This window comes from Micromesistius poutassou, assembly GCF_964030765.1.
Source record: "Micromesistius poutassou genome assembly, chromosome: 5".
NCBI lineage: Eukaryota > Metazoa > Chordata > Actinopteri > Gadiformes > Gadidae > Micromesistius > Micromesistius poutassou.
Window position 1 is genome coordinate 15,438,624 of NC_140275.1, and position 17,977 is coordinate 15,456,600.

At 42.2% G+C, this 17,977-nt stretch overlaps 3 protein-coding genes across 4 annotated transcripts in view; all 3 read left to right on the forward strand.

The window, feature by feature from the left end:
* The window catches only part of rnf122 (ring finger protein 122), a 12,284-nt gene extending 9,173 nt beyond the window's left edge, over window positions 1–3,111 (forward strand). The window contains exons 3-6 of one of the 2 annotated variants that reach the window (XM_084467845.1): window positions 60–105; window positions 209–250; window positions 472–554; window positions 1,299–3,111. In XM_084467845.1, coding sequence (XP_084323971.1) covers window positions 60–105; window positions 209–250; window positions 472–554; window positions 1,299–1,413 — 286 coding nt within the window. In that variant the 3' untranslated portion in view covers window positions 1,414–3,111. The remainder of the gene's footprint in view (window positions 1–59; window positions 106–208; window positions 251–471; window positions 555–1,298) is intronic. The other variant, XM_084467846.1, reaches the window with a different exon arrangement.
* A 2,850-nt stretch (window positions 3,112–5,961) lies between these two features.
* Window positions 5,962–11,286, forward strand: LOC311342861 (chondroitin sulfate N-acetylgalactosaminyltransferase 1-like; the record flags this gene model as incomplete). The annotated part of the gene is made up of 9 exons (XM_084467697.1): window positions 5,962–6,324; window positions 6,853–6,953; window positions 7,661–7,839; window positions 8,284–8,500; window positions 8,727–8,828; window positions 9,655–9,836; window positions 10,430–10,524; window positions 10,842–10,923; window positions 11,012–11,286. 9 exons carry the CDS (start codon window positions 5,962–5,964, stop codon window positions 11,284–11,286), a joined length of 1,596 nt encoding a protein of 531 aa, XP_084323823.1.
* An 802-nt stretch (window positions 11,287–12,088) lies between these two features.
* On the forward strand, window positions 12,089–17,758 carry LOC311343048 (phospholipid phosphatase 1-like). The gene is made up of 6 exons (XM_084467904.1): window positions 12,089–12,491; window positions 13,881–14,032; window positions 14,527–14,816; window positions 15,619–15,676; window positions 16,471–16,647; window positions 17,010–17,758. Exons 1-6 carry the CDS (start codon window positions 12,434–12,436, stop codon window positions 17,130–17,132), a joined length of 858 nt encoding a protein of 285 aa, XP_084324030.1. The 5' UTR covers window positions 12,089–12,433; the 3' UTR covers window positions 17,133–17,758.
* Window positions 17,759–17,977: the final 219 nt, after the last annotated feature.

Genomic DNA, 17,977 nt, shown 5'->3' on the forward strand with positions numbered 1-17,977 from the left:
ATAGTAAGATAAATAATAAATTCCATTCATATTCATATTCACTGTTTATCTACCAACAGCAAATTACGACACCAGGCCCAGAGTGAGCGGTTTGGATACAGAGAGGTGAGCCCGGCTATGACCACTCTTCAATCCATGATTTCAGTCCTGCAAGGCGAAGCTTGTTTTAATTTTTCTCAAACTGTATTTTTACTTTTTGGTTTTGCAGGTCGTTCTAAAGGGAGATCCCAAAAAGTTAAATCTCCATGGGGTAAGAAAAAGCACCAAATAATGATTTGATGTTGAACAAAAAATAATGAATAGTACAAAAGAAATGACTCAAAGGTCCTGACAAGTCTCTCTCTCTCTCTCTCTCTCTCGATCTCTTGATCTCTCTCCCACTTTTGATTTCTCTCCCTCTCTCTCTATGTCTCTCTCTTTGTATACCTCTCTCTGCCCCTCTCTTCGTCTCCATCTCCTTTCCTCCCACAGCAGACATGTGCCGTCTGCTTGGAGGACTTCAAAGTGAAAGATGAGCTGGGGGTGTTGCCATGCCAACATGCCTTCCACAGGAAGTGAGTACGGGTAGACACGTCGACGGAGGGTCATCCTTCAGCCATGTGATCACTATTCAATTTGTTTTCACTACAGTTGGGTTCCATCTTGTGTCACATTTTCACGGCCAAGAAGTCCTAAGATTAGATTTCTTCTGCTTTGGCTCACATCTACAATCTACAACCCGCCTACACAGTCTGTTGTGGATGCAATGTATCTGACCTGGAGGGTCCTCGTTGGGCTTTGGAAAACACAATTGTATTCCTAAGTCAAACTCAATAGTTCTATTTCGGTTTCGGTTTTGAGAGTCAGGTATTGTCCATGTGCCCCTCACCTGCCTCTTCACCTAGACTGTTAATGTCATAGCAATAATAACATAATATATATATATATATATAACGTCTACAATTACCTCATTGACTTGCTGTGTTCACCAATCAGTCTGGTGATTGTGCATATCACCATATGCCGTTTTAATAATATGCATAACCATGACGATGCATAACCCATTTCAGTAAATCATGCAAATCAACTCTAAATGTATGAACGAGGAGCTTTAATTTGAGTCAAGTCACACACCAAGAGTCAGATGTTTTTCTGTGATGGGTGAGCGGGAGTTGAAGGAATCATGATCAGGGGTTAGAGTTTAGGGTATGTATGTATATGAGTATGAGGTGTTTTTATGCTTCGTATGCCTTCTCTCTCGTCTTCTTACTAGCGTCGAGTCGTGACTTGTCTGTGTTCTGTGCCCTTTCATGATTCAGGTGTCTGGTCAAGTGGCTGGAGGTTCGCTGCGTCTGCCCCATGTGTAACAAGCCCATCTCTGGCCCTCCAGAGCAGCACCACAGCATCGGCACCCTGCTGGATGAGCTGGTATAACACACTTCAACCAGGCTTGGGGAGGAATAGCGTGCCAGGACACACCAGCTAGTGTTTGCCAGCCGTCAACAGGCGACAGAACACTTGTGTTGTAAAACAAAACAAAAAAAATTGCCCAGCACTACATGAACGCTATGGTGAGTCGGGGGTAACCTAGTTACCACTGGAAGAAGAATGACTCGGAGGGCTGTTGTTGCCAAGCAACCAGCCCTGAGATGGCGACATCATACATGGTGGTGTCTGAGCGATTTAACACAAGCCACCCACATGTCACGCTACAGAAATGTTCCTTCTGCACCCCCCTATATTCTTGTTTCCATTTTTATCCCATTAGTTCTCTCAACTTAACTCTACGCTCTTGTATTTTGGTCTAAGTGGGGTGGCAGTGATGCTGTGAAGGACAGGCACCTTTTTCATGTTTTATATGGACTTTACGTGGAAACTGTGTGAAGGAATGACTGTTGGCATTGCCATTGATCTGGTGTGTGAGAGTGTGGCTGCTGAATTGATAGCATCAATTTGATGTGATAATGATCTTGATTGTTTACTTGAAAACAACAAAACAAAGTATTAGTACTCCTCCTTTCGTTTTTTCTTTGAAGGGAATTTGGAATCAGTGCCAAGTGGATTCTTCTGGCTCTTCTTGTGTTCTTTCTACAACAACAAAAAACGGACAGCACTGAGCCGTCAAGGCAAGCAGGGATCTATATTTAGCCTGTTAAAACATGAAGAATTAACTGTGGTTATCGCAATAGACCAAAGCTATTCATACGTCTAACATTTAGCCAAGTCCAAAATGCTCAAGTTAAAGCTAACAGGTGTAGTTAAAAGCGATATGTTACCATTGATCACTGTTTTACGTGATTAAATAAACGGTTATTGATTACAAATTCAATATCCTGTAGGTTCGATCCGTGGAAGCTGAAGGTATTAAAATAATTACTTGTCTGATAAACCAACGTTACCATTCTGTATAAAAAAGAAGTTGGATAACCCATAATAGTGCCCTGGTTTCATTTAATCTATCTTACAGTTGTTACAGTTTCAGTTCATTACCTCTGGGATTTCTCCAACTAATGAATCATGTTTTGGTTTTGTTGTTGTAGCATTGTTGACTGAATTTGCAATACCATGTTTTCACTTTTGTTTAAGGTGAACTGTGTTGATGTTTTGTATGTGTATCACTCTGAAGTCACTAAAAAGAAACTAATGCAGCCATGCTTGTGTTCTCAACCAGTTTAAAAATATATTTTTTCGAAGACACCATAGCAGCTTCAGAACTGAGGGTGTGGTAATAACTCTAAATCCTTATTCTCTATAAGGATTTCACGAAAGCATAGCACTTTAGCAGTGTTTTTGGAGAGTGTCTTGGAGGCAATTATACTAAACACCACTTTTTTTCACACAGATATTTTCAGTGGAATTATTGTTGTGTTGGTTGTTGCTGTTTTGGAATTCTCTCATTGTAAGGTTTCGGTGATTTTCCTGTTTTCGAAAATTGTACGCAAGCACTGCCTAAATTGAGCACAAATGCCCCAAACCATGATCCAGATTGGCACATACACTTTAGTTAATAGTCACATGTATATCTATTGACCTTTCTGCCAATAACGTGTTACATTTTTAAGACATAAGCGGGTCCAGTCTACATTCCATATTTTGTAATCTAAAGGCTGTAAATATACTGTCAATTTTGAAAAATAATAAATTCAGTTGTCTGGTAATCAGTCTCTCCATTTTTGTCTTTGTTTTGGCGCCACCATTAGGTAGAACGTTGTACATAAAGTTTCGGTTTTATTCTGGAATCTTATTGGCTTGTGCTACAGTTAGGTATTCTAGTTCTAGCAACAGACTTTATGATAGTTAACCTGAACAAAATTACATTAGTTATAACCCCATAAGCAATTTAGAACTTGACCATTAATTGTTTGATAAATGTAGGTCTATCTGCATAATGTTTATTAATGGTTAATTAATGTACCCCTATTGTATGGCATTACCTATCCTATTATAGAAAAAACAACCTCTAAAATGGCGATTGTCCTATAACAATATAAGTGACACATTGAAGAGGTATGTGTCACTTCATGTTAGACAGACTTCTGTTTTTGATATTAAATGTTATCTTAAATTCATTATTATGTCCATTTCTCAACTTAAAAGGCTTAATAACAATAATATGTAATTAAACACTTGATCACCAACAGCGAGCTCCAAAGATATTCATTAAATAAGGAGTTGATAGATTTGGTGCAACAAAAAAGTCCCATGTATCACACTGTACACTAGAGTCACACTGTATTCCGCCTCATTAAATGTGGAGGGTCTCTTCCTGTTAGAGGGATCCCGACGCTACCTAGCTATTTGTCCTCGGCAGATTGCAGGTGGTCGAGCGTCAAACTCAGAAGAGCATTTCCTCTCACTGTACATGCATTGCCTTCTAATTAGAGTTTAGGGCCTACCGGAGCCTGTGAAGACTCTGCATGGGGAGCTGGAGATGGAGGCAGATGGCGGGAGGGGTTGGGGCCAGCACTGGATCACGCTCACTGAAAGTGAGAAAGAGGGCGGAGCTTCCTGATGAGAAAGTCTGAAACTCTCCTTTTGATTCTCAAAGGGTGAGGAGAGAGAGAGAGACAGAGAGACAAGGAGAGAGAGCGTCAGAGAGAGAGAGAGACAGAGAGAGAGAGTCAGAGGGAGAGGGAGAGAGAGAGTCTGAGGATGGGAGAGAGAGAAGGAGGGAGAGTGTGAAAGAGAGATAGAGGTAGAGATGTATAGAGAGAGAAAGAGATAAAAGGCACTGAAGAGAGATGAAGACAGAAGATTTGCCGCATGGTAGTTTTCTAAATCCCTAATGGTGATTCATAGGATAATTAATTGGTGATCCAAGAGAAGCAACTAAGAAATGTGATGTAATCGATAGAGTAATACAAACTTTTTGGACACTGGCGCATCTCTGAAATATCAGCTGAAGAACCTGCGGTGAGTTTGTATCATCTTTTATACATCAGAAAGAGATTAATGTCTATCACAGGCGCTTCACAAGTGTCTTGAGAAGTGCATGGAAATGCAGTAAAGAATCAGTGCACTACATTGGTATTCTGCACTGGTGCTCTGATGAGATCCATCGCTTGGTTACATATTTAGCTGAACATGTCTGACTAATATTTGATACAGAAAAAGCCTTAGTTGCATGTGTTACACCTAAGATGCGTGATTACAAACAATAGCATAGCAAATCATATTGAAATTGCAGGGATTTTAGCACAATATTAATGTATTCCTGGCTTGTTGTATTTATGAAGGTTTAAACAATTGTTTAAAGCCAGTATGAGACCCTTTGCTCGATACTGTTTGAGATGGGGAAGAGATGTGTTCATGGATGTCTATAAAAACATATGTCCCAGCAAGCATGCATATTCATGTGCATGTTCACACACACACACACACACACACACACACACACACACACACACACACACACACACACACACACACACACACACACACACACACACATACATACATACAGACACACACCCACATCACACCCACAGCCACACACACACACACACACACACACACACACACACACACACATGGACACAGAGGCAGCCATCACTTGGGTGGACCTGGAAACATAAGCAAGTCTTTCATGAGATCAGCTTATACCTGAGCAATAAAAGAGCCATCTGTGCTGTGAGTAAACCCTCACTCTGGTATAGTGCACCCACCCACACACACACACACACACACACACACACACACACACACACACACATTTCCTCACACACAGACACACACACACACAAAGACACACACACACACACACACACACACACACACACACACATACACAGGCAGAGGGGAAGGACAGAGTAAGGCTTGTTTCTGTTTCTTCCTTCTTTAACGTCGTGGCATGCAGAGTCAATATAAGGTCACGTCTTTTACATGTGCGAATTCTAACTGTGATCAACCATTTACTGCTGAAAAAAGGCAAAAATAGAGTACATTTCTCAAACTATTGCCAATATCTTTGGGTAACATAGTTTCATAGTGCATTGAATAGTATTCACAGTCTGGATAGATTTATATATACTTATTTATATATAGTGTATATATCAATCTGGAAATGAGCAACACATGCTTATGACTATGACTATATTTATCTGGTAATATATTTTAATTCATGATATTTTTCTTCTTTTCTCCTTATCACCAATAAAGGATGATCTGTGCTCTCTACTATGTTGCTACCGAACATAAAGTATGAATTAACCATTTGGAAGGGTCAAATTCAATGCACCTGGGCTTGTTCAGTGGCAGTTCAGTGACTTCTTCTGAGAGTTGAATGAGAATCAACAAAAGGAAACAAACCGAGGCCCGAAGAACTATGGGACGTCACTTGAAAAAACACACTTTTAAAGTCCCCCGAATCGATCATTAGTATACTCATACCTGGGCTCACATACATGACATCGACGCAATAAGCCCCCTCCCCTGGCCTTCCACTGTTTGGAGAATACCCGATTGACGGGAGCTGTGACGATCATGTTCAAGCGCTGGCTGCTGGCCCTGGTGGGGCGCATCGGGGGCTTCGGAGTCCTCCTCTGCTGCTGCCTCGGCCTGGTCTACATCCTGGCCTGCAGACCCACGGTGGGCCCCAACCAGCAATCTCTGCTGTGGGCCGGAGGGGCCCACAGCAAAGAGGGGTACATGGCCTTGTTGCAAGAGAGGGAGGACTCTCATCGGCACTACATCAACAGCCTGACCAAGCAGATAGCCCAGCTGAAGGACGCGCTCCAGGAGCGGACCCAGCAGCTCCAGGAGTCCCTGGAGAGGGCCAAGACCAAGGGGATCCTCCCGTTGGGCCTGGAGAGCCTCCACAAAGCCCCCGAACAGAACGACCTGAAGGTGAGAACCCCAGCCCAGAGTACAGAGACATGTAGATACTGTACAGCCAGGCCTCTGAGAACTCTAACCACTGGGAAACGGGCCTCCAACCGAAGCCGTCATGATGAATGTTGCATCATATTGCAGGGGCGACAGTAGCTCAGGAGGTAGAGCGGGATTGACTGGTAACCGGAAGGCTGCTAGTTCGATCCCCGGCTCCTCCTAGCTGAGTGTCGAGGTGTCCCTGAGCAAGCTCCTGACTGCTCCTGACGAGCTGGCTGTCAGGAGCGTGGTTGACTCCGCCGTCGGTGTGTGAATGTGTGAATGAATCGTTGCTTTAGAAAAAAGCGTCAGCAAAATCGCCTAAATGTATATTCAAATTCCACTGGGGAACCGCCACCCAGCTGAAGGCACTCGGTTCGATCCCCAGTTCCAAACCTCCCTGTATGCATTCCCTAGCTGGATGTCCTCAACACCAAGCTGCTCCTTAATGACCTGTATCTGAATTCACGGTGAGTCACTGTCGATAACGGCCTCGTATTCCTCCAGGAGTTCTTCCGCTCCCAGCTGAACCAAGCGGAGGTGAGCGCAGGTCTGAAGTTTTCCAGCGAGTATGCGGTCATCCCCTTTGACACCTTCACGTTGCGTCGGTGAGTGCAGAAGGACCTCCTGTCTGTGGTGACACGTTGGCGTCTTATTAACCTGGTCCCACCAGCACCGTTGGATCAATGACATGTTCTAAATATAAACTGGAATCCAATTTTTTTGCATACATCCCCAATGGGTTCTGGAAATTCTGACTACTATTCTCAGAGAGACAAATAATTCAGTCCAAATCACAAGTTATGTTAGGTCTTTTGATATCAGATTATCACCTTTTCTGTGTTTACTAATTTTTAGTATGAAACAACACATGCCACCTCCCACATGCCACCTAAGTGGCTTTACGGGCTCCTCCCACACCAGGAAACAGGTAGATGTTGTTGAAATCTGTTTATTGCAGTGTTGGGAGAAATGTTACCGGTAGAGCAGGTATTTCGTGCTGGCAAGAGCGAGTGTGTATAGTGGTGGCTGGCTTAACCTGTGCGCCTTGATTACCAAATGCCTTATAGGTATACAACCCCACCTGGGTCATTAGTCCAAACTGTCTGTGTTGGGCCAGATGAGGCTGCTTAAACCAGCCATCGACCGCACCCACACCACATATTTGATCTGTAGAGTTGTTACGTTAAGTCTGACCATATTTAAATTTTTTCAAGTTTATTGTCATGGTTCATTAGGGACATTGTGGCGACAGCTCCATACTCCATACATGTTAATATCACTGTGGTGGGGATGGTTCTGTTGCCCTTATAAGGGTGTACCAACTGGAGACAGGGCTGACCAGACACCCGGAGGAGAGGCCTGTGAGGAAGGACCGGAGGGACGAGCTGTTAACCACTCTGGAGACGGCTCTCCACGTCCTCAACGGACCCCACCAGCACAGCGACATCACCACGGGGAAGCGCACATATGCTCCGTCGGACTTCCTCCAAGGTGAGAGTCATGAAGTGATTTTGGTTCAACCTACTGAAATAACTCAGAAGTAGGTATCTGCTGTGTTAGGGAGCAGCTAGGGGTGAGGCCTCTTGCTCAAAGATGCCTACAGATTGGCTGTGGATCAAACCTCTAACTTTACAGTTTAGACCCTAACCCTCTCTCTCTCTCTCTCTCTCTCTCTCTCTCTCTTTCCTTCCTTTCAATGGCACCATTGTGTCAGACTATATCAGTCAAATGAGCAAGGGTTAGTTAATATGCATGCCATTTTTCTTGCTCTTGCACTCTCTGTCTCTCTCCCCCTCTCTCTCTCTTCTCTCTCTCTCTCTCTCTGTCTCCCCCCCCCCCCCCCCCCCCCTCTCTCTGTGTCCCCCCCCCCCCCCTTCTCTCGCTCTCTCTCCTTTACAAACGCCCTAAGTCTCCCTCTGTGTGGAACATCCACAGGGCTGACGCGTACAGAGAGGGACCGGGGCACGGTGTACGAGATGCTGTTTAAAGGCGGGGGTGTGCACGACTTCACCCGGCTTGTGTTCTTCCGGCCCTTTGGCCCCGTGATGAAGGTGACGAGCGAGAGGGTGGACACGGCCAACATGCTCATCAACATCGTCCTGCCCCTCTCCAAGAGGGCCGCCGCCTTCAGACAGTTCATGGGCAACTTCAGGTATTACAAAGGTCCCAGCGAGTGAATGATCAACGTGGTTTCATATCTCACACGTACGGGCGCGTTTCTTTCAGTGACATGATGTAACGAGTGAACAGACAGCAATAGATACGTCTCAGAGAAGAAAAATGCATCAAATATAATAAAGAAAGTATGATGTTGTGTTGTCTTGATTGAGTGTTCTTAGGGAGTGTGTGTGTGTGTGTATGTGTGTCTTTCTTCCCAGAAAGGTGTGCATTAATCAAGATAACGTGGTCCACCTCACTGTGGTGTACTTTGGTCGGGATCAGATCGACCAGGTGAAAGCTATCCTGGACCAGACCACTAGGTAACACTCAACAAATGACAAGCAGCGTGACATCTAATAGACAAGCAGACAACAGCGGCCCCCTTATCACCTCCATGCGTAACACATGACACCACTGGAAATAGCTTCACACTTAACACACTCAAAAATGTCAGGCCTTGTTCATTTTTGTACATTTGTCAGATTTTAAAGGGAGGTCAAATTCATGGAAAGGTAAAACCAAATTGAAAACAATGGCAGAATACGCTCTGTTTATCATAGTTTTGTGGACTGTAAAGACACAAAATGTACTACTGAAGAACCACAATTTCACAAATAGAGAGGTCTCTTTGCTGCATTGCAGATCTTTTCCAATATGGCGTTAAAAAAATAAAAGAGAGAGAGAGAGAGAGAGAGAGAAAATATTAGCATATTTTCTTCATAAATTGCGGTTTGTCTTAATCAGCTAATCTTTTGATGCCTCGGGCGTTTGAGACATGGGAAAATGTCCAGCATGCAAAGCATAACAGGAAAGTCCTATGTGAATCCACTGACTTTCTTATTCAATTTTCTTCTTTTTTCTTTTCCTATTGGCAAGTTTAGCAAACGTATGCAGATAAGTGATTATCATCAGGCTAATAGATATTTTAACCAAGCTATTTTGAAGACATTAAGAGACTTAGAGTGAGATAAATGTATGTATTTTCCTTGTATATATTCCAGATTGATGTACCCATGATTAAATCAAATTAGCTTCAAATTTATTCAAACATAAGTTAGATTGTGTTTGGAAATTAAATTGATTGGTTAATGATGACGGTTATTTGTGGCTAACAGCAAGGCCCATCCCCCCCCTTCTCTCCTCCAGGGAAACTCGGTTCCGTAACTTCACACTGATCCAGATGAACGAGGAGTTCTCCCGCGGCCGGGGCCTGGAGGTGGGGGCCCGGGCCTGGAAGAGGAGCCAGAACGCTCTGCTCTTCTTCTGCGACGTGGACATCCTCTTCACCCCGGACTTCTTAACCTCCTGCAGACTCAACGCAGAACCCGGTGAGAAGCTGCTTGGACACCTGGCTTTAGGCCTGGATTTAGGCTTAGAATTAAACTGGAGATGGATACACATAGTCTAAATGTCTTGACCTACTGACAGCTTGAGTAAAATGCAAAGTAAGGGACCGTGCTAGAGAGTGAGGTTTGACACAGCCACTACAGTTGTATGAGAGCAGAAAAGGATGGAACAGTCATTTTATGGTTGGAAGTAAGGATGCACCAATATGTATTGGCCAAAATGTATGATATCGGTTGATGGCATGAAAAAGGTTGGTATGAACTAGTTGTGTTAATTCCTTTAAAGCATAATATTTACCTGTGACCACTATTGATAAATTCATGATGCAATGACCTCAAGACAATTCGATTTATTCTGTTGCCTACATTTCAAATCAGTTTTCATTACATATCGGCTTCAATTCATATCGGTTGAAACAAATGTGTGCAGAACAAATCTATTGTATTGATTTAGAATGTGTTCAACTGTTCCCATTCCATACAGCTCTAGTGCGTGAAAATGGCAGACAAGTCTGCATACACAACATACTGTTTTTGGGGGCAGGGGTGTTTGACGCTATGGTGTTTGTTTCTAGGTAAGAAGGTCTACTACCCAGTGCTCTTCAGCCAGTACAACCCATCCCTCATCTACAGCAACCTGACACAGCCCCCCCCTATCGAACAGCAACTGGTGGGTCTCAGTCAGGGAGGGCGGGAGGGAGGGAGGGAGGGAGGGAGTGGATGGGTGAGTGAGTAAGAAAGGGAGCGAGGGTGAGGGTGGGTGGTTAAGGGAGTGGATGAGAAAGTAAGTGAGCGAGTATCTATGTGAGTGAGTTGTCAAGTGTGTGTAAGTGACTGGCTAAATGGGTGAGTGAGTGAGTGTATGTATGTAGGTAGGTGGGATTAAGTGAGTGAGTGAGCAAGAGAAAGTGGGTTAGTAAGTAAGTGACATTGAATTAGTATTGTATTTTACTAGTATTTAACGTTACACATTGTCATTTCAAACAGGTGATACAAAAGGACACAGGATTCTGGAGGGATTTTGGTTTTGGTATGACGTGCCAGTACCGATCTGATTTCCTCAACATAGGTAACGTATATAACTTAGACTGTTGTTGACGGTCACATGTCTATGGACCCTAATCAGAACTAACATTTGTTAACCTGCTTCCTGGTAGGTGGGTTCGATCGGAGCATCAAAGGCTGGGGATTGGAGGACGTGCATCTATACAGGAAGTATCTTCACAGCAAACTCATGGTGATTCGTTCACCCTCGCGTGGCCTCTTTCACTTCTGGCATGAGAAGCACTGTGCGGATGAGTTGACTCCGGATAAGTATAAGATGTGTATGCAGACCAAGGCCTTGAGCGAGGCCTCGCATGGCCGCTTGGGGGAGCTGTTCTTCAAGCAACAGATTGAGGACCATTTGAGAGCTCAAAACCAAAGGAGTTGAGGCAATGGATGTTATACTTCGGTCTCAAAGTACACCCATGATCTGTGGACCAAATGGATCAAATTGTGATGAAATTGTGAAATTATTTTTGTCAGATTTTCCTGTAAATTAAACATGCTTCTATGAACTTCTATGAACTTCTGTGAACTTCTAACAACTCTACACTGACTGAGGAATTAAATATTTTAGCATTATAAACAGGTGATTTGTTTACTTTGTTACTTGTTTTACAACAGTAACCACTACACTCTATACAACTCTCAAACTTGAATTGACGATCTAATTTTCATTAATTTAGATAAATTATGTTTATATTGTTTAGTTTACATACATAGCCTGCATAATTGTATAAATAAACAAAAAAATACGCCAATCAATGATCTAGCGACTCTACTTTAATTGACATGTTGATATTTGACTTCCAGTAGAGCCATAGCTATACCAGGGCCTACTTCTAGTGGTTCATTATGTCCAATAATAAACAAACATAAAGAAAAGAAAAAGAAAGAAAGAAAAAAAATTCTAAAGACAATGCACGGCCTTACCAAGACACCACAATAGTATGCGGTCAATCGTCTAGATTGAAAGGATAACGAATACTCTCGTTGTGCTCATCTATGTATAGCGACAGAACGACCTATGATGGAGACGTATAGGCTACACCTCTACTACGGTGCGAGTTAAATGGGAGGAGTCAGCGCATGGTGCGATCCTGTGGTCCCGCTCAGCGGTCTCCGAGTCAGTAGTAATCCCAGCCGTGATTATCTCTAGATGTAGACCGACGATACGCGGAAGGCAGCCGTATAGTTTTAGTTCGTGTGTGGACATCCGCAATGGGGGCACGATAGAGTACATTTTTATAGCGTGATTTTAGACTAGACGTAGTTAGTACAGTGGATAGTATTTGGCATTTTTTGTTGTAGGCTATAGGGAAGTATACAACACAACATAGGGACATATTTGTTGTATAGGAAAGAAATTAAGTATGAGGAAGTATTTAAGCTGACCATGACTACATTTGCTCGACATTTTTGCACGAATAGCTAAGACCGATAGTATTTCTATCCTCTTCTCTGGACGAACCGGCTGCTGTCGATCACTCAGGACGCGACTTTTATTTTCCAGACAGTCTTTGAGAAGACTCAACATGTTTAAAGCTGGAAGGATCACACTCATCTTGATCGACATTACTTGCCTCGCTCTGGGTATGTAAAGAAAGTGTTTCACTTCTGTCGGTATATTAAACTGCGAATAAGTTATGGATTTAGGCAGGCAGGCCTATTCGGCTATTTGACTTAAGACGCCTATAATAAGCACTTTTTTCCAATTTCCCCCCCATTACACTGGGCTGTAGGCTTGGCCCACATAGAAGTACCCTCATGGCGAAACATAGTATCATTGTACTTCAGCCAAGTTTTTTATATAGTAGGCTATTCACAAAATGAAGGCTATAACCTTTTTAGGTGTAGCCACAATAATACTTTATAAAACAGACATCAAATGTCATGTTTCCTTTTTTGGAGAAATGGACCTTCATGGGGATGATGACAAAATAGGCCTACATTGTGACATTGAATATGTTGTAATAATATTGGTTATAAGTCAGTTTTAAGGATATTTTCCAATTGGGAAACTGCCTTAACTAACAAGGTTATAACTTATTATGTCGCTATGGTAGGCCTACACAGGGGACAGGACAGTTATGTAAATGTACACCCCAGAGCCGGTGTCGGTTTTAATGGATCCTAGTTCCAAGTTAAAGCTTATTATATTAAATAAATAATTGCTCGAACGGGAGTGGCTGTGATATCACATGGTTTGGCAACATATTTGATGATTTAACACACCCTGAAACTTCACAGGCACACCTGCAACAAGTGTTTACAGGTATCAGAAACATTCCTTCATTGTAAACACAGAACAAGGTGTTCAGACGTTTTTAAATGAGCTCATTAAGTGGTCAAAGTAGTGACATCCATCCCTGCAACCTGTTGTGCCAAGGAAGGAATATGACATGAAATTAAGCCAAAAACTTGAAACTCACATTGAAGGCATTTCATTGTGTTTGTTCTTAGATGTTCTTTCTCGATTTGTATTTTCTCTATTCAACTAGACTGTCAAGTACTATTCTAAATATCCATGATGTTTGGGCTTTGCATGGTCGCTCCAAACCACAAATTGCCAATTTCCCATTTGAGATGAGTATCATAACAATGGTTTATACTCAACACGTTGCCCAGTGCTTTTGCAAAGTTCAAGCTCACAAAGGGAGCCAGAAGAAAGAGAGAAATAACTGCTTACATTGAACTCGGGCACATGCTTGGCCCGAGTTCAATGTAAGCAGTTATTTGTACAGCCTGACAATAGATCCATATGTATACAGTCTATCAATCTCTATCTATGAATAGATATAAATGTGTTTATATGAATGAACATATAAACAAAGTAAAAAAAAAAAGAGTTACAGTCTCCTGTAGAGAGCCACGGGATCCTGAGTGACCTCAAATGTACGTCTCATTCTGATAGACCTTTGGACATTGGTATATTGTTGTTTCATATCATAAACATGCGCTCCTTTCTCGTTGTTCTTCTAGTGGGGCTTCCCTTTTTCATCATTACCCCTCAACACAGCCCATTCAAACGGGGCTTCTTCTGCAACGATGAGAGCATCAGGTACCCTCTCAAAGAGGAGACCATCCCCTACGAGCTCCTGGGGGGGGTCATGATCCCATTCACCTTGATCGTGGTGAGTGACCGCTGTTCACAGGATAGGTTCAATGGTGTATGGGATGAATGTGTAAGATGTGCATGTACGATTTTTGTCATTGTGTATCAGCATCGATTGAGCTCTCATTAAAAGAAAACAGCCCGTAAGCTAGCTAGATAGAGAGCAAAAAGAGAGAGGACATGGACTCTGTTGCTGGCATATTTAAGCTATGTTTGGCCTGATTGCTGATCAGGTACAGGTGTCATTAGCTGTAACAGCACATTTTTTTAACCTTCACAAACTACACAATGTATATATTTATTTCATCACATCACATGATTCAAAAACTATTGTATCAACCTACCCCATCCCCTACTGTTCATACCACACTAAAATAAATCATATTTATTTTGAGTCTTTCATTTCTTTTCAAGTCTTTCCCTGCTTACCTCCCATTTATATTTTGTATACTGCTACCTATCGGACACTAACTCCTGACTTGGGAAGCACGGCTCACACTCTATCCTTTTCAGATCATCTGTGGCGAGTGCCTCACCGTCTACATGTCTCGCCTCAAAGCCAAACGGGCCTTCGTCAACGGGATGTCCTACATGGAAAGCATTTACAGAGGTGTGGGGAGCTGTGTTTTTGGAGCCTTGGCCACCATGTCGCTGACGGATATAGCCAAAGCCACCATCGGTCGGCTACGCCCACACTACCTGGCTGCGTGTAATCCTGTTTGGGACAAGATCAACTGCAAGTCTGGAGGATACATCGAGAACTTCACATGTACAGGAGACCAGGAGCAGGAAGTCGAAGCGAGGTAATAAACCTGGTAAAAAAGTAATACATAAAACTTTTTTAACAGCAGCATTACAATATAATAACAACCGCAAGCTCCGAAGATGAAAGATGAAATAATTATGCACATGAATAAGTTATGAAAGGAAGTTATTAAAACATCTATAACAACTATTTTTCACACACCCAAAAACGACCTCAAAGTGCAGTATTGTCCTAATCAAAATAGTTACACTATACTACACTATGCTGAACTCCTGTCGGATAGTGTGCAATACTAAATTGCGTGTGCATTCTCAGCAGCTGCAGGAGGCTTTACAAAGATGCACGATGACTTTTCCTGGCAGCAAAATCGCTAATCAAGTCATCATAGACACCCTATGTGCCACTTAAGCGTTCTTGTCCCATTGTTGACCGTAGATATGTTTGAATGAGAATGAGAAAAACTGCGCTGAGAGAGGGGGGGGACTCTTTTTATATATAAGGTAAACACATGTAGTTTGCCCGAATTGAAGGATAGGGTACAAAATTAAGAAATAACAATGGTGGGCCTGTTAGCAACCTTCATTTTGGGGGGCCCTGGCAGGTACTTGGGGCCCTACGCGCTCTGCATACTCTGCCTATGGGGAGCGGCGGCCCTGCCCAACATTGTGCTCATATAGTACATAACCCCATAATTTAGCACTACTCTGCAGCTGCCTTTGTGTAAGTTTCACCTGAGTAAGGCTGAGTCGCTATTTCCTGTGGAGTGAAAGAAGCTTTTTGTGTTAATACATTGTTTGTTCACTCTCATTTGTTTTCTCTCTCTCGTCTCCTATTTACAGACTTTCCTTCTACTCTGGTCATTCGTCCTTTTCCATGTACTGCATGCTGTTTCTGGCAGTAAGTAGTACACATTTATTAATTTAAGGCTGCAGTGTGAAGAATTTAGTACAGAATAGAAAGAATTTAGATAGATAGATAGATAGAATTTATCTAGCACAGTGTTTTTCAACCTTTGATACATGTACGACTGGTGATATGTGAGGGTACTGCAGTGGTGCCTGGGATTTTATTCTTGAAATGGATAATAAAAAATAATAGTCAAAATAATATACATGATTGAAATGAAATATATGATAAATATTGTTCAGTACATATTATATATGGCTTGTCATTATTACAATTGCATTTTTTTTTATATAGTTGAGTATGTAGGGGGTGTTGCATGTGTTCTTATCATTTCTTTACCATTTCATATGAGGTGGTCCTTGAAAGGTCTTGGTGACAATTTAGTCATACACCTAAAGTCAAAGGTTGAGAACCACTGCTCCAGCAGACTGGACTTGGCCTAAATTAAATATAATATTCATGAGTATGTATTAATTACAATAAAATCCTATAAAAATGTAAATTGTTTTTTAATTGAGTTCGATTGAGCCTACTTTCTTCTTACCTACTAGAACCCATAGCCGCTCCATTAAGAGCCAATGTATAGGGATGTATAGTTCAGCATATCGCTCTATTCTTGCGGGGACTTTTTGTCATCTCCACGAGATTGTAGCTGTGACCCATGTGCACATCGTCACTGTCAGCGTATGCACTTATTTATCTAAGACAACGGATAGACGGTCCATTGAGAGCTTGACAATAAGGGTGTCTGTGTGTCTCTTGTGTGTCCCTCTCGTGCTCTGCAGCTGTACATCCAGGCCAGACTCAAGTATGAATGGGCCAGGTTGCTGCGCCCCACCATCCAGTTCTTCCTGCTGGCCACAGCCATGTATGTGGGCCTGTCCCGCGTGTCCGACTATATGCACCACTGGAGTGACGTGCTCATTGGCCTCTTGCAGGGAGCCGTGGTGGCCATTCTCACTGTAAGTACAGCCCTTATCCCCCTTGGACGACGATGACCCCGTGGCTCTATACTGAAACTGTTTTCAGATCAAAGATTGATATTGAATACACACAAGGCATGTGTGGTAGGCTAATGTATCATTTAACAGATACTTCTTCTACAAATTCTAAAATGGCCACAGATACATTTTATTTGTTTCATTTAAAGCAGACAATTATAGATTAAGTTGAGATTATGTGTATTTTTTTTATGATATATACTTGTATGTTAGAAATATAAAATAGTTGCAAAGCATTTGGTGTGCATTACTATTGCAGTACAATATTGCTAAAAGGAAGCATCATATCTAAAATGTAATATTGGTTGTGATTACCCCCACAGGTGGTGTTTGTGTCAAACTCTTTCAAACAACACAGGTCCCCAGAGGTGATAGAGGAGGATATCTCCCATACCAGTTTACAGGAGAGCCCTTCCAATGGGCACCACTATGGGAGCACTGACTGAAGCAATGGCCTTACAGACGAAGAGGCTAGCTAGCTTAGCCTCAACTCAATGTAATGGTTATTATGGAACTCAAGTGGGCTGTTCATATCTTTAAACTTAACTGCTGGCAGTTGTATGCACAATTTTACTATTGTTCCCCCCTGGGACAATTCCAAAGCAAACAGGCTGTATATAGGGTCTTGAATGTGTTAAGCATAGATATAAGATAAAGGAAAGTGGACGTTGGAAATGTCATAATTTCAAACATGGTGAAATGTATTATGCAGGATCACCCTGATTACAAGACAGTTTACCTAAAAAGTGAACAAAAGCAGAACTGTACCAGTATTTTTGTGTTTCAGTTCAAACCTGTTGGAAATGTGATCTCTAGCTTAATGCTCTTGCCAAGGTGGAAGTAACTACAATTTCCACAGAATATAATGAGACACTGTGTAGGCCTACTCTTGAACAGGCCTGTAGAAGGCCTGGCACCTGTGACGATGGATAAAATAAAATTCCCATTAGCCAAAAAGATGGAATAATATATTAAATATTGTTTTTAATTACTAAATCGTATTTCTGCTGCTACTCACAATGTATCTCACAATCCCTCCCTACCCCTCAATCTTGTATATAGTATCCCTATTGTGGGGAAGCAATGTGTTTTTTTGTACATTTTAATGAAGCTAAATTTGTTTGAAAATAAAAACATGATTCAAGTCAATATAAAAATGTTTCAGTTTACTTTGCTAGATCCTGCTGCCTTGACAGGCCATCTTAAAGTATAAACCAACCTCTACTAAACATAAACGTGCTGTCTTCTGTAAGGCTTGTGTCACAATAATACATTCGCTGGATAAACAGGA